This window comes from Neophocaena asiaeorientalis, unplaced genomic scaffold (assembly GCF_003031525.2).
Source record: "Neophocaena asiaeorientalis asiaeorientalis breed wild unplaced genomic scaffold, Neophocaena_asiaeorientalis_V1.1 scaffold5, whole genome shotgun sequence".
Taxonomy (NCBI): Eukaryota; Metazoa; Chordata; class Mammalia; order Artiodactyla; family Phocoenidae; genus Neophocaena; species Neophocaena asiaeorientalis.
The window spans coordinates 10806696-10831264 of record NW_020174698.1 but is presented as its reverse complement, the minus strand read 5'-3'; the positions used below and the strand labels follow the sequence as shown (position 1 = coordinate 10831264).

Below are 24569 nucleotides of genomic sequence, written 5' to 3'. Positions count from 1 at the left end.
AAATTTTATCTCTTCAAAAATATTTCTGAAAGAAATATTGTAATATGTTAACATTATTAAATATCAGTGGTAAATCCATGCATGTCTGTTACACTGTCATCTTTAAATCTTAAATGTTGGAAATACTTCATGAGTAAAAATAAGTAAAACCTAACAAGAGAACAGAAGGACTCTAACATCACAGCTTTGTGGAGCTGCTTACACATCTCTGTTTGCCTCTGCAACCTCTAAGGATTTGACTATTACATTTTCTTTTTCCTTCCTCAGGTAAAAGTTCAATGTTTCTAAGAATACTGGGCTTACTAAAGCAAAGTTGGTGTTAATATTTCTCAAAATGGTTAGCTTTTCATAATTTAGAAAATTGAAGGGGAATTCCTCAAACATCCCTACCCCAAACTACATTCTTCCTTAATGTCAGATAAGAGAAATACTTATGTAAACATTTATATAATGTGGTACAAATATAGTCATAGCCAACTAGATGACATGCAGCTGACCACTTTAATTTTTCTCTTATATAAGTAATAACATATCTCTAGTTAGGACATTTTACAAAACATTGAATAGGGATAATTAATTAGGAAGTTATACATTTTCATAGGCTAATATATAAGTAATGTGATTTATGAATTAAGGGTAATTAAGTCATTTATTTTATTCCAAGGTCAACATATATCCTATTTTTAGGAGGCAGGACAGTCACTTTTTTTTTTTTTTTTTTTAAGAAATGCCAAGATATGAGCAGGGAGTGCTGAGTTCTAATATGCCAGCTTTATTTTATTCATAAAAATGCCTTTGTACAACGCTCTGTCTTTCTTTGTAGTGTTAGCACAGTAATAATAATGGCAATACTATCTACATGTACTGATATTTACTACATATTACTCTCCATTGCAGTTTTACACGCATATTATCTCATCAGATCCTCAGATGTGATACTAAGATGCTAAGTTCCAATGTGCCCTCCAAATCTTAACTATTAAATGCCTTTTGATAAAACTTTAAGGTGTTTCACAGTAATAATAAAACGATAGGTTCAATAGTATGTGAGTTCCATTTGTTGTCTCATTTAAATCTCAAAGGAAAGTTGTGAGAAAGGGGTAATTACCACCACTTAAAGATATAGAAACAGTTTAAGAGAGGTTAAGTAACTGAACCAAAAGGCAGGCAGGGGAAAGTACATTATATTCATAATTTGTTGAGAATTTGGAATTTAAGGAATTTGCTTGTCAAAATATTTCCTTTCAGATATTTTATTCTCTTAAATCCTGTAATAGGATGCTTTTGGCAAAAATGTATTGATTCAGAGAAAAGATTAATTTGCTCCTGTTCACATCAAATTAGCACAAACCCTGTCTGTGGGCTCTTATATCTGAGCTATAGCTATAGAGCCTATGGTTACTGAGGAAAGAACTTAGGGTATTAATGTTGGATTTTATAGATAATCCTGCAATTCTCTAGCACTTCACACATTGCTGCAAAAGTATGTTCAGCAGCTGGTGACTGCTTTTAAATAGTGCCCGTTGCAGAAAATAAAATAGCTTCTCCTTGACCACTAATTACCCACTTTAACTCTCCAGATTGCTTGAAATCACTAAATTTGAAGCAGCGGTTATCACTGCTACTGTTTTCTTGAAGTGCCAAAACCTAGACCTTAGTTGTGAGAAGAGCCTGATTGTTTGGTGACAAATGTTTTATAGGATATAAACTGTATTTCATCCAATGCTCCATTTTTATGACTAATAACTTCAATATTTGTTTACTGTCTGAGATTAAATGTATAATGTGAGTACGTATAACATTTCATTAAAAATCAATACATTGTCCTCGTAATATAGAATAAAAATAAGTGCAAATATAATGAAATAATATGTATTTCAACATGTAAATGTTCAGGTACCATGACATTAAAAGACAAAAAGTAGCAGATTTTTGAACCCATTTAAAATGCATAAATTTGGATTTAAGAAACCATGAAGTGAAGCCTAAATATTATCAATAGCTATCGTTTTTATCTGACATTTTAAAATGAGGACAAAATTAGTGTATATGTATATATGTATGTGTGTATATATATGTATGCTTATATATGTATGCATATGTACATATGAATGTATACAATTTTATTGCTAGAAAATTCAAGATACATTAAAATCATACAGGGGCTTCCCTGGTGGCGGAGTGGTTGGGAGTCCGCCTGCCAATGCAGGGGACACGGGTTCGTGCCCCGGTCCAGGAGGATCCCGCATGCCGCGGAGCGGCTGGGCCCGTGAGCCATGGCCGCTGAGCCTGCGCGTCCGGAGCCTGTGCTCCGCAACGGGAGAGGCCACAACAGTGAGAGGCCCGCGTACCGCAAAAAAAAAAAAAAATCATACATACGTCTTTGGGGCTTATATATAAAATGAAGTTAGATTCTGAATACAATCATTCTTTCTCAGTTTACACCGTAGTTATACAGTAACTAAAAAATTATCTAGTAAAACCATACAAACATTATTTGCGTTTATATATAAAATGAAATTAGGTAACATGTTCAGATATTTATAAACAGATTTTCACCTATATGAATGTCTAGTGTGTCAGAAAATTGTATGGGTGGAACCTAAATCTCTTCTGTGTGGGATGTCCCAAACATTGAAGAACAGCCCAAGATGCCAGTATCAGTCACCTTTGTGACAACTGAACATTCCCCTACCAAAGAAATTCTGAAGCCTCTCCAGGGGCCTGAGAGACCCTGTGGAGAGCCCCTGTTAGAGATGAGGGCTTCTGAGAGGAATGAAGGCCAATGAGCTGTGTAGACAGGGAATAATTGAGTAAAAATCTGCCCATTTTCCATTTGGATACCTATGGGGCCAGTTTTGCTAAAGGATCTAAAGCTTTCTAAGATGGTTCATTTATTTTTCTTTTCATTTGATTTCAGGCTTTAAGAATTGCTTTTTCTTTCTGCAGCAAACTCAACTTAGAACTCCAAACAGGATACAAGTTTTGCTGGTAGCAGCAATCAGTAGGCAGATCAACAAAGTTTGGAGAACTATGAGAAAAGGTCTATATCCAAATTCCTAAGCAATGTCTTCATTTGCCTTAGTGAGCTTCTCCAGCACAGTGCACTCTCCTGTCCCCAAGATGGGCTTTCTCATAGTTTCTCCGTCTCAGTACATGGCAACTGCAACCTTCTAGCTGCTCAAGTCAAGAATTTGACCTCTTTCTCTCACACCCACACATAGTCAGTCATTAACTTTTGTAGATTGTACCATCGAAATATATGTGGAATTTGACAACATCTCAGCACCCTTGCTGTCACTAATCTGGTACAGGACATCATCATCTTTCTCCCTCTGAGATTTTTGCAATAGCCTCCTGACTGGATTCTTACTCTTCACAATGTTCCTAACCCAGCAGCCCAGCAGCCAGAATGAGACTGCTAAACCTAAGGCAGATTACGTACCCCTCTGCTCAAAATCCTCCATGGCTCCCATCTCACACAAAGCAAAAGCTAGTCCGTACAGTGACCATGTGCCCCATCACACTCTGCTCACGCCCGCACCCCGTTATTCCTCCGACCTCATCTTGTACTTCCTTCACCCTCCTCCAGCCACACTGCCCTCCTGGCTGTGCTTCAAAAACATGAGGCATGGGCTTCCCTGGTGGCGCAGTGGTTGAGAGTCCGCCTGCCGATGCAGGAGACACGGGTTCGTGCCCCGGTCCGGGAGGATCCCACATGCCGCGGAGCGGCTGGGCCCGTGAGCCACGGCCGCTGAGCCTGCGCGTCCGGAGCCTGTGCTCCGCAATGGGAGAGGCCACAACAGTGAGAGGCTCGCGTACAGCAAAAAAAAAAAACATGAGACATGTTTCCTTCTCAGGGTGTCCATGCCTGCTCTACCCTTTGAAATATTCTTTCCCCAGATATCTACACACCCAGCTCTCTCCCTTCATGTCTTTGAGCAAAATTCAGCTTCTCAGTAATCACTTTCCCCTACCTCAATAGGTAATATGCTCCTGATAGGCTTTATTTTTTTCCATAGCTCCATATTGCTTATCACTATTTAAAATAATGGATATATTTTGCATCATGAGAGCAGGGATATTGATCTGTTTTGATCCTTGAGGTACCTTGTGCCTTTAGAGCAGTTCTGGGCACTGTTTAGCACTAAACAGAAAATGGTTGAATGAATGAATGTCATTTTTCTTTCCTCCTTATATGTACTTTTAGTGAGAATCCATTATGTGCTCTGTACAGCATGGTCCTTTTTCTCTTGAAATCCACAGAAGGGGAGACGCAGTGGTTACCCGGAAGATGATAAAACACTGTTGCACTTCAGCAGGGCTTTGCATAGAGTATTATAAGAGAGTTCATGGTAGAGGGGACATCTCCGTTCATCTCGGGGAAAGCAGGGAGAGCTGGGTTGTTGAGGATTATTGGGCGGATTTGGCATGATGAAAGGTATCCAGGAGTGGGAGTATTACACTTAAAGGACAGGGCACAGAGCCAGGAAATGAGTGCTGTGTACCAGAGCCACAAGCACTTTGTGGTTCCCTTAGAGTAGGGTTCACAGAAGGAAGTGGTGAAAGGTGGGGCTGTAGAAACAAACAGAAGCCTGGGCTTTGCATGCAATGTTAAGAAACTTGGATTTCATCCTCCAGACTGAAAAGTTATAAACAAGGGAATGGTGGTAACCAATTTATATTTTAGGTTGGTTGCTGTTGATTATGTGAAGGTGGTTGTAGACATCTAGAAGGAAATGGTGATTGTATGAGCTAAGGTAATGCTCAAAGGCTGGAGAAGAGAAGTATTCGATAAATATCTTGTGGCTAAAACTGTCTGATTTTGTTCAGTGGCTGGAGGTGAGACGTGAGAAGAGGATAACAACAGGGTATTTAGCTTGAGTATCTAAATAGGTGGTGATACCATAAACTGTGATAAAATCATGTAGATGGAGTTTTCTTGTTGTTGGGCTAGGGAGCCTTGGAATGGTTATGAGTTTGGTTTTGCTTATTTGACTTTGAAATGGCTATAAGGCATTACAGGTGCATATGACCCCCAACCAGTTGCTACATGACTCTGCAGCTCAGGAGCCAGGTCTGCAGTGGAAATTAGGAAATGAGATCCAGTGGAGGGAAGTTGAAGCCATTTGAGTATGGAAGAGATTACCCAAAGGGTATGTGCAAAGTGGTGATTCATGGATGGGATTAAGAGGTAAGTGAAGAAACGAAATTGAGTTATTTGTAGTGAGGTGGACAGACCTAGAGTGTGTCATACAGAGTGAAGTAAGTCAGAGAGAGAAAAACAAATACCGTATGCTAACACATATATATGGAATAAAAAAAAATGCTTCTGAAGAACCTAGGGGCAGGACAAGAATAAGGACGCAGACGTAGAGAATGGACTTGAGGACACGGGGAGGGGGAAGGGTAAGCTGGGATGAGGTGAGAGAGTGGCGTGGACATATATACACTACCAAATGTAAAATAGGTAGCTAGTGGGAAGCAGCCGCATAGCACAGGGAGATCAGCTCAGTGCTTTCTGACCACCTAGAGGGGTGGGATAGGGAGGGTGGGAGGGAGATGCAAGAGGGAGGAGATATGGGAATATATGTATATGTATAACTGATTCACTTTGTTATAAAGCAGAAACTAACACACCATTGTAAAGCAATTATACTCTAATAAAGATGTTAAAAAAAAAAAAGATAAGTGAAGAAATAGGAACCTAAGAGAGGTAAGAGGAGCCGCTGGAAAAAAGGTGTCACTGAAGCAGGAGTATATGGAAGGTCAGAGGGAAGTAGTGGTCAACTGATTAAATGACACTGAGAGATACAATAAGATAAGAATTAAAAACACGTTCATTGGATTTGGCAATTAGAGGGTCATGGATAATACTCATTTGTTCTTTTAATATTTATTGAGAACATGCTATGTGACAGGATCAGTGCAACTCCCTTTAATAAAATAACAAACAAGATGTACATGATCTGGGCCCTTTCAGATCTTATCAACTGGGAGAGGGTTTGAGCAGAGACATATAATTAAAGAGTTTGAAAATAGAGAGTGAGAAATACTCACTCAAGCAAGTACAGCTTGCTTCTCATTTCATGGATACAGTGCCTTGAATATGCTGTGCTGGGAATGGCCTCCCTACCTCCGAGTCTTCTTAACTGGTGAACTTAACTTATTCTTCATTTCTCAGATCAACTGACACTTCCTTAGAGGAGCTTCTTCTGACCCTTAGACCAGATCAAGCTTCTTAAGTATTCTCTTCATACCTTATCCTTTTCCTTCATAGCTTATGAGTGTCTATTTATTTGCAGAATTGATTATGTCTATCTACAGCTTAGACTAAAATCTCCTTAATGGCATGCATCGGCAGGCAGACTCTCAACCACTGCGCCACCAGGGAAGCCCGCTATGTCAGATTTTATCAATGGACAAATAAATATTTACTGAGTGAATGAATGAATGTTTCCTGGAGAAAGACAGTTGATCTGGATGTTTCAGTAACATGGGGTTGTCGGTATATAGCTCAGCAGTAGAACATTTGACTGCAGTAACATGGGGTTGCTGTCAACTGAGGAAGAATTGAGAGGTGAGTAAGCAAAGCAGTGAAAATATTCTTTTAAGAAGCTTGGTTAAAATGGAAGGGTGGGAGTAATCATAGGCTAGAAGGTCATGTGGAATTAAAGGAAGGATTTATTAGGATGGGGAGACACCTGAGCTATTAGCTGGCTAAGTCGTGCAGTCACAGAGGGGAAAGGGTAAAGATGAACGGGAAGGAGGGGAAAACTGACATCTGGAGATTTCTGAGAACATGGGGTGTGGGGCTAAGGGAAGTACGGTAAAGAAGAAGGAAGAAAATTTGTAGTACACTCTACCATGAGGAATGAGAATCGGACTGTATTCTACACCCTTCTTCAAAGAATTTGTCATCATAAATCAATCATAAGACTGAAATATGTACGAAATTTCCTATAACTAAGAAAACCAGGACGTTGGAGGACAATTAGAGTATTGGCTTTAAAAAGCTAACATAGCAGGAGACACCAAATGATTTTGAAATCATCTTATATATTTTTTGCAATATAGTTTACCATAATAGAGGCCACCATGTTTGACATGACAGACGAGGATTCATTCTGCTTATCTATCCCTTCCCTTTCTTCTCCTTCTAATTTTTGATAATTATTATTTTAGCTCTTCTTTTGATTATCTTTTACCTTTAAATAATATACTGTAACCTTGGTTCAATAGTCTAACAATTTTAGGTGATATACGAGGATCTAGCCCTCCTACAACTCTTTCCACTTCTCTATTTCCCATTTTCTGTAAGCTGTAACTTTGTTTTTATATTGTCAAATTTAATAACATTCACATTCTATTCTAATATAATATTTAATACTTCTTTTATTTCTAAAGGATAATTCTAACATGGGATAACCAATTGGGTATTTACATAATCAAGAACATATAATTATGGAGCAAAGATTATATTTCCTTTTCCATGAGATCACAACTTCTAGGAAAAATGCCTTTTGCATCTTTGCTCACTGTCAATTACTTAATCATGCTGTAGTTTGTTACGCCTCATATTTGGAATTTATATGCCTTTTATTTTGTTTTGTTTTTCCTGAAAGTCCTTACTGTTTTTCTTTCTTCCTTATTGGGAATAGAAATACCACTTTATTTCTCATGTTATTTAATATTTAGCTCCTCAGGAATTCTGTTGCTTGGTGTATATTCCATTGTTATTTTTTGAAGATGTTCTTGAAACCAGCTGACTTCCTGTTCTAAATTGGACTGATTGCTTTTCAGCCCTTTCGCTGAAATTTCTCACAACTTTTTTGTATGTGGTAACACTGTCTTTTCTTGACTTGCGCATTCACTTAATGAAGTGCTTCCTTAAGTCATGGCACCAGAAAAGGAACAGAGGAGTCTTAGCATCTCTGGAATTCTTTCATTTTTACCCCCATATATTAAGTATTTTGTAATTGGACAACAATTCTGGGTTCATATTTTTAATGAGGTCTTTGAAGACTTTGTGTAGATGTTTGCTTTTTAAATATCCCTGTGTTGAAGAACCTAGGGGCAAGAAAGGAATAAAGATGAAGACGTAGAGAATCCGACTTGAGGACACGGGGAGGGGGAAGGGTAAGCTGGGACGAAGTGAGAAAGTGGCATGGACATATATACACTACCAAATGTAAAATAGCTAGTGAGAAGCAGCCACATAGCACAGGGAGATCAGCTCAGTGCTTTGTGACCACCTAGAGGGGTGGGATAGCGAGGGTGAGAGGGAGATGCAAGAGGGAGGGATATGGGGATATATGTATATGTATAGATGATTCACTTTGTTATACAGCAGAAACTAACACACGTTGTAAAGCAATTATACTGCAATAAAGATGTTTTTAAAAATCCCTGTGTTATGGAGAATTGGTATAGTGAGATAAGTAAGGAACTGAGAGTTACTCGTGGGATTTTTTAAAACTTTCCTCATAATTATTGCTTCTAATTAATCCCCCCATATCAAAGCCATTGAGGCAAATACATATATTAAAAGGATTTTATACATAGAGTAAATTATTTGTTGGGAACAATAATACATAACAGTTAATTTAGTTATCATTTCCTGCATAAAGAATAAAATAAGACTTCAATTCTTGGTGAAAGTGGAGATAAATACTTGTGGGCAGATGTGTATTGATTTAGTTATAAAATAGGTTGGCTATTTAGCAGTTCATTTATTGTTATTCTTCCACCTTATAATTAAGCAGAATCTGTATGAAAATAGAAAGCTGAATTCTAGTTCCATTTTTTTTTGTTTTTTTTCTTGTTTTTTTTTGTTCCTCCCTCTGCTATATTTTGGAAGAGTTTGAGAAAGATAGGGTTAGCTCTTCTCTAAATGTTTGATAGATTTTGCCTGCGAAGCCATCTGGTCCTGGGCTTTCGTTTGTTGGAAGATTTTTGATCACAGTTTCAATTTCAGTGCTTGTGATTGGTCTGTTCATGTGTTATTTGTTGTTTTTCCCTTGCTGCTTTTAATATGTTTTCTTTGTATTTAACTTTTGACAGTTTGATTAATATGTGTCTTGGCGTATTTATCCTGTATGGGGCTCTCTGCTTCCTGGACTTGATTAACTATTTCCTTTCCCATATTAGGGAAGTTTTCAACTGTAAGCTCTTCAAATATTTTCTCAGTCCCTTTCTTTTTCTCTTCTTCTTCTGAAACCCCTGTAATTTGAATGTTGGTGCGTTTAATGTTGTGCCAGAGGTCTCTGAGACTGTCCTCAGTTCTTTTCATTCCTTTTTCTTTATTCTGCTCTGCAGTAGTTATTTCCACTATTTTATCTTCCAGGTCACTTATCCATTCTTCTGCCTCAGTTATTCTGCTATTGATCCCATCTAGAGTATTTTTAATTTCATTTATTGTGTTGTTCATCATTGATTTGCATTTCTCTAATGCAAATCATCTTGTTTCATCTTTAGTTCTAATGCAAATCATCTTGTTTCATCTTTAGTTTCATCTTTAGTTCTTCTAGGTCCTTGTTAAATGTTTCTTGCATTTTGTCTATTCTGTTTCCAAGATTTTGGATCATCTTTACTATCATTATTCTGAATTCTTTTTCAGGTAGACTGCCTATTTCCTCTTCATTTGTTAGGTCTGGTGGGTTTTTATCTTGCTCCTTCATCTGCTGTGTGTTTTTCTGTCTTCTCATTTTGCTTATCTTACTGTGTTTGGGGTCTCCTTTTTGCAGGCTGCAGGTTCGTAGTTCCCGTTGTTTTTGGTGTCTGTCCCCAGTGGCTAAGGTTGGTTCAGTGGGTTGTGTAGGCTTCCTGGTGGAGGGGACTAGTGCCTGTGTTCTGGTGGATGAGGCTGGATCTTGTCTTTCTGGTGGGCAGGTCCACGTCTGGTGGTGTGTTTTGGGGTGTTTGTGGCCTTGTTATGATTTTCGGCAGCCTCTCTGCTAACGGGTGGGGTTGTGTTCCTGTCTTGTTAGTTGTTTGGCATAGGGTGTCCAGCACTGTAGCTTGCTGGTCGTTGAGTGAAGCTGGGTGCTGGTGTTGAGATGGAGATCTCTGGGAGATTTTCGCCATTTGATATTATGTGGAGCTGGGAGGTCTCTTGTGGACCAGTGTCCTGAAGTTGGCTCTCCCACCTCAGAGGCACAGCACTGACTCCTGGCTGCAGCACCAAGAGCCTGTCATCCACATGGTCAGAATAAAAGGGAGAAATGGAAGAAAGAAAGAGAGAAAGAGAGGAAGGGAGGAAGGGAGGAAAGGAAGAAGGGAGGGAGGAAGGAAGGAAGGAAGGAGGGAAAGAAGGAGGGAGGGAGGAAGGAAGGAGGGAAGGAAAGAAAGAAATAAGAAAATAAAATAAACTAAGATAAAATAGTTATTAAAATAAATAATTATTAAGAAAAAAAAATTTTTAAAGAAGGAAAAGAAAAAAACAAAAAAAAACGGACGGATAGAACCCTAGGACAAATGGTGGAAGCAAAGCTATACAGACAAAATCTCACACAGAAGCATACACATACACACTCACAAAAAGAGGAAAAGGGGAAAAAATCATAAATTTTCCTCTCAAAGTCCACCTCCTCAATTTGGGATGATTCGTTGTCTATTCATGTATTCCACAGATGCAGGGTACATCAAGTTGATTGTGGAGCTTTAATCCGCTGATCCTGAGGCTGCTGGGAGAGATTTCCCTTTCTCTTCTTTGTTCGCACAGCTCCCAGGGGCTCAGCTTTGGATTTGGCCCCGCCTCTGTGTGTAGGTCGCCGCAGGGCGTCTGTTCTAAGCTGAGACAGGATGGGGTTAAAGGAGCCGCTGATTTGGGGGCTCTGGCTCACTCAGGCCGGGGGGGAGGGAGGGGCATGGAGTGCGGGGCGAGCCTGCGGCGGCAGAGGCCGGCGTGACATTGCACCAGCCAGAGGCGCGCCGTGCGTTCTCCCGGGGGAGGTGTCCCTGGATCCGGGGGAGGTGTCCCTGGATCCTGGGACCCTGGCAGTGGCGGGCTGGACAGGCCCCCTGGAAGGGGTGTGTGGATAGTGACCTGTGCTCACACAGAGGATTCTTGGTGGCGGCAGCAGCAGCCTTAGCGTCTCATGCCCGTGTCTGGGGTCCGCGCTTTTAGCCGTGGCTCGCGCCCGTCTCTGGAGCTCCTTTAAGCAGCGCTCTTAATCGCCTCCAGGTACGTGGGGGGTTTCTTGCCTTTTGGGACGTCTTAGGTGTTCTGCCAGCGTTCAGTAGGTGTTCTGTAGGAGTTGTTCCACGTGTAGATGTATTTCTGGTGTATCTGTGGGGAGGAAGGTGATCTTTGCGTCTTACTCTTCCACCATCTTCCTCCTAAATGGTCTAGTTCTATTTTTTAAGATAATTTGTGGGCATTTTATTAAACTAAATGTAAACAACTTGAAGAGGGCAGATACATATATTGAGTACTCTCTTATTACAGGTGTTGATATGTACTACAAAGAATGTCATAGGCCCAAAAACGATCCGTGCTGTCATTTCTGTCTACTACTATGTGGACTTAATATCAATCTCATTAAAGAAATATCTGGCATATCCTGAACATTTTATCTCATGGCTTGTAAATGTAGAGCTATATAAGCGACATTTAGTGCTTAAATATTCAACTCCTTACGTATCAGCCATCCTTATTCGGTATAGATGGAGAGAAGAAACCCTGTTAGTGATAACAAATCAAATGATGTTTGTGGCTTATGGGTAGTCAGTTTAATCTAATGGGTTAGACATATCTCATCTGTCTTACTCTGTCTCCATTGCTTAAGTAAGAACAGAATTTTTTGTTGTTGTTGCGGCACGCGGGCCTCTCACTGTTGTGGCCTCTCCCATTGCGGAGCACAGGCTCCGGACGCGCAGGCTCAGCGGCCGTGGCTCACGGGCGCAGCTGCTCCGCGGCATGTGGGATCTTCCTGGACCGGGGCACGAACCCATGTCCCCTGCATCGGCAGGCGGACTCTCAACCACTGCGCCACCAGGGAAGCCCAAGAACAGAATTTTGGTGCTGAATTACAGCCACTTGGGTGATTGGTATGTTTTTTTAGCAGAGCTAAACTGATGAATGTTTTGAAGCTATAATAAAATAACTTATAAAGCTTCACTGAGAAATAAAATGGACTTAACATAAATGTAATTTAAACCTACTTTTTAAGGCTCTATGTTTTAAAAACAAAAATGGCATTGTCAAAGTGTGACCTTTAAAGATATATTCAGGGAAGTCGTTTATCATATGAAATTTATTAGCCTCTGGGTGTTAGGAGTTCAAAATTACAACTTGCTTCTTCGCAAATGTGAAAAGTAATGTCTTCTGTTACAAGTTAACTTGCATTATATCAGTTCATTTCTATTTAGCATGAAGTTATAAAATATTCATATATAATCAATATATATTTGCAATAGTATTAAAGGAAGCACTGTGTACTTGATAGTTGGAAATTATGAAACCATTTTCATGATTAAATCATCGCTATTATATGAGTAAAATATTCAAATTAATCTATAGAACTATATAATCCTGCAACGTACAAGGTTCCTGTAGAGTATTGTCAGAACTTAGAATTTTATCACTTCCTGTGCAGAAATATTTTTGGACTAATGGTATTTTAGTTGCCTGCTGTGTTTCAAATATTATTTTAGAAATGAGGAAAGACTGTTAAAAGAGGCTAAAAATTGCAGTCTTCACTATTTAAATGAAATAATAAGTATACCACATAAAGATTTTAGAACACAATGAAACAATATTACAAGCAGATATAAAATGACAGTAAAAATGATACGTGAAATTTTGAGGCAAATGAACTGTCAGTGACAAGTTTAACTTATTAGAGCAAGTTTCTTGTCAGAAAAATTTTTGACATTATTTTAAAAGAAGAATGTGAACTGACCCAGAGAGCGGCTAAAACAAGCAGAAAGACTCGAACATGCCTTGTACAGGAGGGCAGACATGACTACTCTGTCAGTTAGCAAAGAATACAATTGACCCTCTGGTTTTATCTTAAAGTTTATAATAAGAGGCTGCTTAGCATAATAAAGAAACAGACAAGAATCAAAATACTTTCTCCATTCATTCAAGCAGATTACTTTTCTGAGCTCTGGTTATGAATAAGCATGCCAGTCTCATGGTGTGGTCATGAGGCTTGAAGGCGCTAAGCTAGGTACAGTGCTTGGCATTTAGTAGGCTCTAAACAAATATTAGTCCTTTTCCCTTTACAGGTCACATACAACACTATGCTATGTGGCCAGGAAATCTGTTAAGCTTTAATTACCTCCATATTAAGAGCAATTACAGTATACAGTCAAAAAGTTGAGCATATGATTAAGTAACCTTTATTTTGGGTGCTCAGCTGCTGTCTCTGAACACGTTCTCTCCTAGTGCTCAGGTAGTTTAAAGCATGAGAAATAGTTCAAAGGTTCAGTAGGGCCTTAGCCTACCTCATTCCTTAATACCATCTGCTGTGCTAAATGGATGTGGTCATAGGAATTGTTCTTCAGAATCATTCATAGAAACAGGTGCAATGGGGAGACTAAGGGAGAAATTACCAGGAAGCTAAAGAGCTCAAGCTGCAGAGACCCTCACCTGCTCAGGTCTCCTTAGGCCTTGTATCTAATTTGCATTTGTAATTTACATGCTTCTCCTTTAAGAGGGCCTCTGAGTTAGATAACCTTCAGGCCCAACAAAACCTGGGTCGACTCTCACTGGACTGTCTGGTAAAAGAATTCAACGTAATTGAAAAAGATGAGGTAAAAAAAAAAGAGGTGGCCAATAGCAGAAAAAACAAATTTTGCTTCTACTGACCAAATATTGATTGGTAGTTACCCTTGACCACAGATGCTTATATGCCCTTAACCACAAGCTAGCCCTCACCTATCCAGGAAGGTACTCTAGTCTAGCATCAGCCTAAGAATCACCCAATTGAAGAAGTGAGAAAGGAGATCACCTGGCAATCAGGGAGTGTCAGTTGCATTGCCCTGGTATTTAGTTTCTCACATTTTTAGGTGGGTGAAGGGGAAGGGATAGATGGAACCAATATTATACTGATCTGACTCAATATGTGCCCCCAAAATGTTTTAGTCACTGTATGTATATTATCACATTTTTATTCTCATGTAAGTAATATCATCTAAATTGTAGCTTGGGAGATAAGAAGTAACCTCCGTACTTACCTGTAACTTGACAGCAACAACAGAGGGAGGTGCTTAGTTGCACAGGTAGCATTGCATACACAGTCCTGTACAAGCATTTGCAAATGAAATTAGAGCTGGAGACTAAAATGGTGCTGCAAATACACTTACACCTGCTATCATTTCCTTCCACAACAGGATTTCTTTTCCTTGACATTTATTTACAAAAATTTCACACAATCCTTTCCTTTAAGGAATCCTCTTCATCTCTTCTTATTCCCCAAGCCACCTCATTCTTGCTGATCATAGCATCAACAAAACATACCTTCACAGCATTTTTTTAGTTTGAATTTTATTAATTTTTTATACAGTAGGTTCTTATTAGTTATCTATTTTATACATATTAGTGTATATATGTCCATCCCAATCTCCCAATTCATGCGACCACCACCACCAACCACCCCCACCCCCGCTTTCCCCCCTTGGTGTCCATACATTTGTTCTCTACATCTGTGTCTCTATTTCTGCCTTGCAAACCAGTTCACCTGTACCATTTTTTATAGATTCCACATATATGCATTAATATATGATATTAGTTTTTCTCTTTCTGACTTACTTCACTCTGTATGACAGTCTCTAGGTCCATCCATGTCTCTACAAATGACCCAATTTTGTTCCTTTTTATAGCTGAGTAATATTCCATTTTGTATATGTACCACAAGTTCTTTATCCATTCGTCTGTCAATGGGCATTTAGGTTGCTTCCATGACCTGGCTGTTGTAAATAGTGCTGCAATGAACATTGGGGTGCATGTGTCTTTTTGAATTATGGTTTTCTCTGGGTATATGCCCAGTAGTGGGATTGCTGGGTCATATGGTAATTCTATTTTTAGTTTTTTAAGGAACCTCCATACTGTTCTCCATAGTGGCTGTATGAATTTACATTCCCACCAACAGTGCAAGAGGGTTCCCTTTTCTCCACACCCTCTACAGCATTTGCTGTTTGTACATTTTCTGATGATGCCCATTCTAACCGGTGTGAGGTGATACCTCCTTGTGGTTTTGATTTGCATTTCTCACCTTCACAGCATTTTAAATTGCCTCCTAATCATTGAGTTCGATGCATGTCTGGAAAGATAAGTGAGTTTTCTTTGGGATGTGTTTGTTTATATCTGTATTATTCAAAATAAGTCAACAGCTTGAGCACCTGAAATGTTATTGAGCTTTACACATGTTTAAAATGTTTGATACAAAGGTGGCCTGGGAGAGCATGATAATAAGCAAACTTACAGCCTCAGGAATGCTTTGTAAGGCTTTTATTTTGGTGAAACTAGTAACTGTTGTTCCATACATTTGCCAGATTCTACTTTATAAAAAATTTAGTAACCTTTTTTTTCTTTCCCTCTTTCGCTGGTACAGATCCATATCCAGAGAACGGAAGGGTGTGACCATATGACCTGTTCACAATGTAACACTAATTTTTGTTATCGATGTGGGGAGAGATACCGCCAGCTCCGTTTCTTTGGAGACCACACATCAAACCTCAGTATATTTGGATGCAAATACCGCTACCTCCCAGAGAGACCTCATCTAAGGAGACTAGTGCGAGGGTCAGTCTGTGGTGAGTGTCTGACGTGACTTATACAATCTTCCCCAGGAAGGAAGCAGTGATGACGATAGAACTTAGGAATGTAATAGAATAGCCATGACAAATCTCAGCACCTGCCAGGTATTCTAGTAGAGCCTTTAGCTCAAAATAGGAGGAAGATGTTTTCTCTCCCTTTGAGTTTAAAATAAAAAACTTGTTTGTTAGCAGGGCACTGCTTACATGAGCAAGCAGATTTTGTTCGAAAAACAATTTATTACACTGCAGAAATATGAAGTCATTAGTCTTCTGAAAGCCTATTGTAAGCCACTTGATGAAAGGGGACAATGTCACATTTCTTTTGTAGTGACAGTACCTAGCATTGGTCTTAGGCATATCCTCTATTCATCCATGGAAGGCAAACAGTGCAATTTTAAAAATCCTTATGTTTCAGAGTCTTGTAATGGAGTTCCATTGTACCTATATAGTTGATAAGCCGTTGTATATATTTGTATGTATTTTCTGTTGTATTAGTAGTTAATATTAATAGCTAACAGTTAATTAAATGAGCATCAAATGCCCTCATTGCATACAAACCCAAGTTTAAATATCCAAGTGCAATGCTTTTATGCCACTAGAATTTTTTACCCCTTTCTTCATCCTCAACAACACACAGTCTCATACACAAATATGCAAAGATAAACACGGATTCCTGCTCTGGCCTAGTGTCACCACCTTTGAGTGATGCAGTGTTCTTCTGGCCTAATAGTTCTTCCAATGGCTCCCTACTCCTCTGGAATATACCTACTGTGAGATTTCTTTCTTTTTCATCATGCAGAACTCCATTATTTCTTTCTCTGGCAGTCTTTCTCATGTATACACAATACTTTTTAACATTGTCTACGTTTCTTGCTTTCTACTTACTTGTGCCTGGTTACTTCGTGAGACTATCTTTATATCACTCTTTAGCCCTCCATCACTTCATTACTGTTGTAAACCGCTGTCCTCGCTAGAATCATGTCAGGCTAATCAGAACAAAGCTGATGGTAATAATATACTTCTGTCAGGTAAACAATAGAACATATATTTTAAATTTCATTTTATCATGGGGAAACCAGTGCCATCATTTTCTAAAATCTTATGTGATATCTATAAAAACACCCTTACTGAGCTTTAATGAAACATAATTTCCCACAACCAACAGCATTCAATATAGTCAAGATTGGTTTTAATGATTTTCAGTGCTTTTCTGTTTAGTTGCTTATAACGGTATATATTATATTTATATAACCAATATATACTTACTAGTTAAACAGACTTTAGAGGGATAGCTAGGGAATCTAACCACTATTTATAACAGTATTACCATGAGAAAACTAACTGCAAAATTAAGTTTTGAGCGGTAACCTATTTGTAAGTCTGTACATACAGAAAGCAACCTAAAAACCAAAATCCTTACATTTCCTGCACTGGTAGTCCTTTCCTTTCCTACTTCAATGCCATTTTGTGGCAAAGTGTTTCCTTTCATTTTTGTTTTAAATAATCTTTGATTTGACCGTGCTTTTTTTTTTCCTTTTCGTTTTTCTGTTTAGTCATTCTTAAATAAGGAAAGTCATTTCCTGCCCTATTTGTTCAATAATATTTTGGGTGCATTCTCTTTGAGTCCTTTCACCATTTGCCTAGATGCCACTAGAATTCTCTTTCCAGGTCGTAAAGTAGAGTCAAGATATTTAACAGCCTGTAGAATGGACAGCCCATAAACATTGTCAGCAGGGAAATATTTTCTTTGTACAGTCTTCTCTGTTTTTATTTTTAATTTTATGGTCAGCTTTCTATAAATGGTTTTCTTTTGGGCCCATTTTCTTTTCTGTGTATGTGTGTGTACTCGTGTGTGTCAGGATGAACCTGACAAAGGAGGGAGCGGCTGGCGCTATGATAAGCTCTCCCTCCTACACATACTTTTGCACCTCCAGCACAGCCGCCTCGAACTGCTGTTGGACCATCACTCCAAGTATAGCAGGGAAATGTGGACTTTTTTCCTGTGGACAAACAAGGAAAAAATACAATAATTCATGTTACCCATTACATTTTACAAAATCAGACAGAATGATTTTATAAGTGATGTTTTTAAATAAAAAGAGCAATTTAATTTCAAACATCTCATCCCTACAAAAGGCAGGAAAAGGTGTTACTCTGTAAGTCCCAAGGTTACGTTCTCCCTGCCATGGAAGAGAGTAGATGGATGACAGCAAAGCCCTCCTGCCCTCCATCCTTGCATGATGGAACCCAGTTTGCTCCTCAGTTTGGGACCACAGCCTGCAGATGTCCTTGGACAGAGACAGAGAAAGGGCCTGCCCTCCTCTCACAGCTGGAGGTTGGAAAACAAGGATGGTCATGTGACCATCTGCCCAGCCACAGATCAGAGGTTCTGCCTCTAGAGAATAAGGGAGAACAGCGATTTTAGGGTAATTAGCAGCCTCTGACATGCAGGTATCTCCCTGGTAGGGAGTAGGTAGGTTATTCAGTGAATGGTGTTGGGAATAAAAGTGACAGAAAGAATGCTTTGTTCTCATATAATTCCATACAAATATTGAAAATATTACATTAAAACATATAATAATAAAGAACATACAGGTACTTAACTGATTTCTAGTTGGCAAATAATTTATATGAACAAAAGCAATGGAAGCCCCCCCTCCAAAAATAAATATCACATTTTTCAAAAAGAAAAGAAGTCTGGAACCAGAATTGAAGAAATACAGATAGCCAATAAACATGTTTTAAAAGATTCAGTGTTATTAGTAGTCAAAGAAATGTAAAAAATGACATTTTTTTCTGGATATTGATTAGCAAATATTTTGTCGAGTTAATACTCTATGCTGGACATCCATACTCTATTGAATGAACTGGAAATTTTGTGCAATTCTTTTACAAAGAAATTTGATAATAATGTGAAGGATATTTTAAAACATGATAAAACATCTAGGTTGACAATGGTTTATTTGCAAGTATAATTTAAAATAGCAGAAAAGGGAACAAAAAATAAATACTAGAATATTTAAATAAGCTAGAATATATGGATATAATAGAATACTATTTCAGCTATTGAGAATGGTATTTTAAAAGAATTATTATTGATCTAGGAATTAGAGAATCTGTGCTTAAATGTCCTCAAGACAGTTTCAAAGGTAGACTTAACATGTACTGAACATTGATTGCATGATTGTAATAAGTTTATTACTTCCCAAAGAGAGAGAGCACATATCTGGTTATTTGAGTTCTGTGATATTTGAAAATAAAAAAAAATAGTGCTGTTACTTTGCAGTCATGTTTCATCACTATTATGAAAATATATTGATAATTACTTAAAAAGGAAACATGAATGAGCACACTGAGCTACATGTGTAGGAAAAAAACCCAGATTCTTTTACAATATACAAATCAATATAGTATAAACTCAAGTGTAGCTTTAAGAATGTACAAAATGTAATTGTTCAATGCGATTTAGTATTACTTGATTGATTCTGTCATTGGTGAAAAATGTAAGTAAACCCCATGGTTAGACATTGTGTCAATTGAATGACAGTTTTTTCAAAATTAGATATTAAAAACTGTATTTTTTAATCTATGTTTTTTCTGTGGTTCCAAAGCCCCTTTCTTAAGAATAAAGAAGTTAATATTTTTCTGACAAATTTCCAACACATGGCTGCATTATGTTTCTGTTTTTTAACGTAATTGGTTCCAAATTACTGTCCTTATTTATAGAATGGTGTTGCTGCTTTATTTTCAACAGCTAAGGGAGTCTACTGCAAAGTCCCTCCATGCCTTCCTCTTCTCTTGTTGTGTTTGGGTTGTACAGCTATTGCTGTCACATGTCTTAAGATCAAGATTACTATGTAATGACAAGATATTAACTACTAGCCTCTATTTTTGTGCTTGTGCCTTTTAACGCTAGTAGGATTGCAGTTGTGAACTCTGTGCTATAACTAGAGTTTATTGTAATCACTGCTCAGTTATTCATTTAGAAAAAAAAGTGCTGGTTGATGCCATTTGGCATCCTTATAAGTGCTTCCTTTCTACGTTTGTTAAAATGATTCATTTGAAAAACCTTCAGTATATTGTACGTTTATTGGGAATTTTTTCTAACAATGGTATTGAAACATCCCATTTGTAATTCACTGTATTAGGTGTTCATATAGTTAGTTTATTTTGGACCCAGGAAATAAATAAATCACATTTTCAGATGTGGACTTGGGCACAGCCCTCTGTAGCACCTACTAGCTCTCCATTTTGTGACCTAATTAGATTTTCTCCTGCCAGCTCAGAATGTCACTCCTTTCTTAATCTTTCAGAATTTTAAAAATTTTAAATGGAAGAGATCTAAAGGAAAAACACAAAGATGAATGGTCCTGGTGGAATAAAGTGAACCAGTAGCTTTGGAATTTTCTTGCTTGTAAAGGATGATTTATGCGATGTATGACACGTGTGCCCAGGACTTGAGTGAAGTTACTGAACTTACATATGTGTATTTGTTCTACACCTGATACATTTCCTTAGAGAAATATTGCCTTAATTTTAATGACTCCTTAAAAAATAACATACATTGTGATATTAAAAAGCATTGCTGAAATTGTTTTTAGTTTTAGTTTAAGACTCTCTAAATGGTTTGCCTTTTGTTTTCCAGCTGGAAAATTATTCATTGCACCTCTAATTCTGGTCTTGGGATTAGCACTAGGGGCCATAGCAGTTGTAATCGGTAAGAAATACTTAATGTATCTGAGATGAGAATTCTCTGAGTGCCACAGAGAGAATATGAGTGTAAATGTAATAGTGAGTCAGTATTAAGTGTAGATGGTACCTGTTCCATGCTTGCTCGAAATAAGCAATCAGCACATGATTTATAGATTCAGAGGAGTGTGTTTCGTACAGGGTGTATTTGTGTGACACTTTCTCAGTCCATGAACACTTTGATTCATGTTTCTTATAAAGCATTATTAGTCCCCTTTTAATACAAAAGTTAATGTAACTAGTATCTTAGCAAAAGATTCCAGTAGACGAGGACCCAGATCTTCCAATTCTGAGTTCAGGTTGGAACATTGAAGAAAAGAGGCTCTGTTACACCTTTGGGTCTTCGGTTAGTTCTAGTAAAAGGGTTCCCTGGGTCAAAAAGATGCTTTTGATGTGGATAGGAACACGTACCCAGCATATACTTGAGCACTAACAAATAGAAAATGTATCAGTGATAAATATAGTTTTATTCATACAAGTATATTAAAATATGTATTTTCGAGCAATGGTTCTCAGACTCTGGAGTGCTTTATAAGAACCTTGAAGGTTGGTTAAAAAACAGGTTCCTGGTTCCTACTCACAGTTTCTGATTCAGTGTAGGGGCCTAGTTCTAAAAAGTTAGGTGATGCTGATGCAGGCGGTCCAAGGATCACACTTTGAGAACCACTGCTGTAGAGGATTTAAAATTAAACACTAGAGCTAAAGGCTGCTTTGATGATTGTTCCACATAGTAGATGGGATTTCTCTTTTTTCCTAAATAAATTTTTATATGTAAAGTTCTGTTTAGCAAGTAATTTGCATGTGCAGGACAGATAGAATTATAAGGTAACTAACATTTAAGTTCTTACAGTGAATGAGGCTTTATGAAGTAAATACTATTATTATCTGCATTTTACAGTTGAGGAAATTAAGGCTTTACTAGGACCTCACAAGTGGTAGAACTGGGAATCAAAGCTGACATTTGCTCCACTGCCCATTTTCTTAAGTAACATGCTGTATGGCCTGAAACCGAAGCATGAATATCAGTGTGCAAGTGATATGACTAGGGATAATAAAGAAGATTTAAGTTTTGATATTTTGATAAAAAACATTCATATCCAAACTGGTGTCACAGACTTCATTAAAAGGGGGAGAAGGAGCTGAAGAAAAATAATAAAGAATGAAATCTTAAAGAACTAAGTACATTTCATAGCATAGGTGTCTTCCCTCTTTTCATTTTCATGTATTACTAAATAATGATTATTTATAAATAGCTTGCAAAATAAAAATTTGAAAATAGAAAATTTTCAAATCTATGATACTAAAAGCCTGTCCTCTTAATTAGCTTTAATCTTTTTTTTTTTTTAATCCCCAGGTTTATTTGTATTTCCTATCTATTGCCTTTGTAAAAAACAGAGAAAACGATCACGGACAGGAATGCACTGGTAAATGCAGATGATTTCATCTGACTACGCTGGTCCGGGTAGGAGCTACACAGAATTATACACCTGTCTGAGGGTCACTTCTTGAAAACTGCCAAGAGGACCCTTTTGCCATCTCTTCTCCTGTGTTCTGTGCAGGCCACAATGCCTCTAGCTCCGGTGCATTCCCGACATGGTATCCTGTCCTTTCCTTATACAGATTGCTGCTTTTACAAAATGGTCACTTTCATAGACTATAAACATCTATATCATAACTCTGATTTTCTTAATGGTTCTTGGAAGAAAGTATTTTAATTAGAACCAGTTATCCTCAGAACTGTCTGAGCATGCATCTCCTGAGCATTGCTTGGACTGTCTTTGTACCTGAATCTCCCTCCATGCCCTCTTCTGAGACTTGGTGTGAATAACTGAAGGTCCCACCTGTACCAACAAGCAAGGCCACTTTTCAGAAGATGAAGGCTCACCATATGCACCAATTTTCATCCGTGACCCAAGCAGTATAATTCCTTCATCCTTCAGATGCTATAATTGTTAAAAATCTCAATGCCCAAAAGGGAACTAATGAAACTAAAAGAATGAGAAGAATCATAGTTACTGAAGTGTATATGTGTAGGGGTGTGAATGTGTGTGTATATACATATCTGTATTAAAACTAGGTCCAATACCTTGTACTTGTCAAGTTCCATGCCTACACTATTTTTCCACATTTTCATAGACATATTTAAAAATGATTGTTCCTTTGTGGGCATAATTTGGTAATGTACTGAATTAAAGTCAACGTACACAACAGGCTATTTTGATGTTGACCATTTCTATTTCTCTCTCTCTCTCTCTCTCTCTCTCTCTCCCACATACACACACACACACACACAGAAATTTGTGCAGTGTCACCTCAAGGATTATCAAACTTTATAAACTGATAAAACTAATAGGCTGCTTCTAGGAAATTCTCAAGACCTGAATGTTCTGTCTTCTTTTTCAGATTTCTTATATGTTGGCATACTTGCTTCGCTCTATAATTAATTTAAATAAGTGTGCTGTAGAGAGAACTGCTGAGGCCTTTAAACATATCCCTATTCTGCTAATTTTTTAACCAACTTGTGATTACAATAATTATGCTTTAGGTTAAGCATATGATATTATTTAAAACCCCACCCTCTCACCTCTCCTTTCCCTCTCTCTCTCTCTTTTACTCCTCAAGTTTTTCATAAAAACAAATACTGTTTTTGAAGGATTTTTCTTATGTTTATTGCTCAAATGCATAATAATGTGTTGGTGTCTTCTTATGGAGGGGTGATTTAAAACAAAACATTTTGTGTTCATGGGTTTATCTAAAATATTAATCGCTTTTGGACAAGGAAACAAAAAAAATGAAAAAATATTTTCAGGATGTTTTACCAAGCTGAGAAATCTTTAAAAATAAGAAAAGGACAAGTAACTAAACTGTGTTTTTTTTTGTTTTCATCACGAATGTTCATCAGCAGAAGGGAATTCAAGACCTCTAAGAAGCTTAAAGTTTCCACTTGTCTCCAGATCCTTAACATTAGCTATTGGCGTAGATGTAGCATTTATTCTTCAATAACCTTTTCTGAATTGAAATAGATTATGTGATAAAACATGCATTAACATGGATAGTTTGTCTTGTTGGGCTCCAGAGTATAAGAACATTTATCATTCTTATTTGATCTGGAAAGTCTGTAATAGTGAAGTTTGCTTTCATGGATAACAAGCCAGCACTTCCATTCTTTTCTGAGTAACGCTCAGAAAAGCTATACTTTGGACTAGTCTATTTCCAGTTAGAGGAGGGTGTGCCATTTATGGCCTGGAATAGCATATTTCTAAAGCATAACATGATACAAGAAGAATCTAGTTTCACAAATTCATCTTTCCATTCATCCAACCATCTATCCATCCAACAAATATTTATTGAGTGCCTATTCTACTTGCTCTAGTATTAAAACTGAGAGAATGGGAATTTCTAGCCCTAAATCCGTGTAATTCTGTTATAAAAGTGCTTAATTTATGTAAATTGTCCTTTCCTAGACTTGGGTGTTCGTTTGACAATGTGTGAATATGATTAATTCTAAATCTAGTGGATGTGTTTATGTATGATATGTGTATGTATATATACTTAGACATATACATAGCTGTATATGAATACACATATACCATCTAGCTAAATAATATACTCTCTGGTCCTGGATAATCTATTTTCCTAGGTTATTGTATCTGTTGTCTTTGGCCTACTCAGGGATTTTTATTCCTTTCTTTGAATAATTTATCTTTTGGAGATATTTTTGTATTATTTGGAAATGTTCCAGTTTTCCACTTACAGAGCGGCGTTTGTTCTCAGTGGAGGCTCTTTCGTCAGCACTCGCGATAGTGTGCACAGTGCTGCACGGGATTTTCATTTTTCTATTGCATAGATTAAAAAAATTAACATACGCATTTTTCGCTTTCAAAGTTGGTATATATCAGGCCTTTCCCTGCTAGTGACTTAAAATAGTTATTTGTGAATTTTTTTTGCTAAGTATCGTTAAGATCTTAAAAAGGGAGAAGAAAAATACAAGATCATTTATATGTTAGTGCTAACTTGAAGGTAAAACAATCGCACCTTTTGGGGTAAATTCTAAA

The 24569-nt window shown here is 37.7% G+C and overlaps 1 protein-coding gene across 1 annotated transcript in view; it reads left to right on the top strand.

The window, feature by feature from the left end:
• The window catches only part of RNF217 (ring finger protein 217), a 193937-nt gene extending 171213 nt beyond the window's left edge, over positions 1–22724 (top strand). The window contains 3 exon segments of the mRNA XM_024759018.1: positions 15561–15762; positions 20411–20482; positions 21869–22724. Coding sequence (XP_024614786.1) covers positions 15561–15762; positions 20411–20482; positions 21869–21942 — 348 coding nt within the window. The 3' untranslated portion in view covers positions 21943–22724.
• The last annotated feature ends 1845 nt before the right edge of the window (positions 22725–24569 follow it).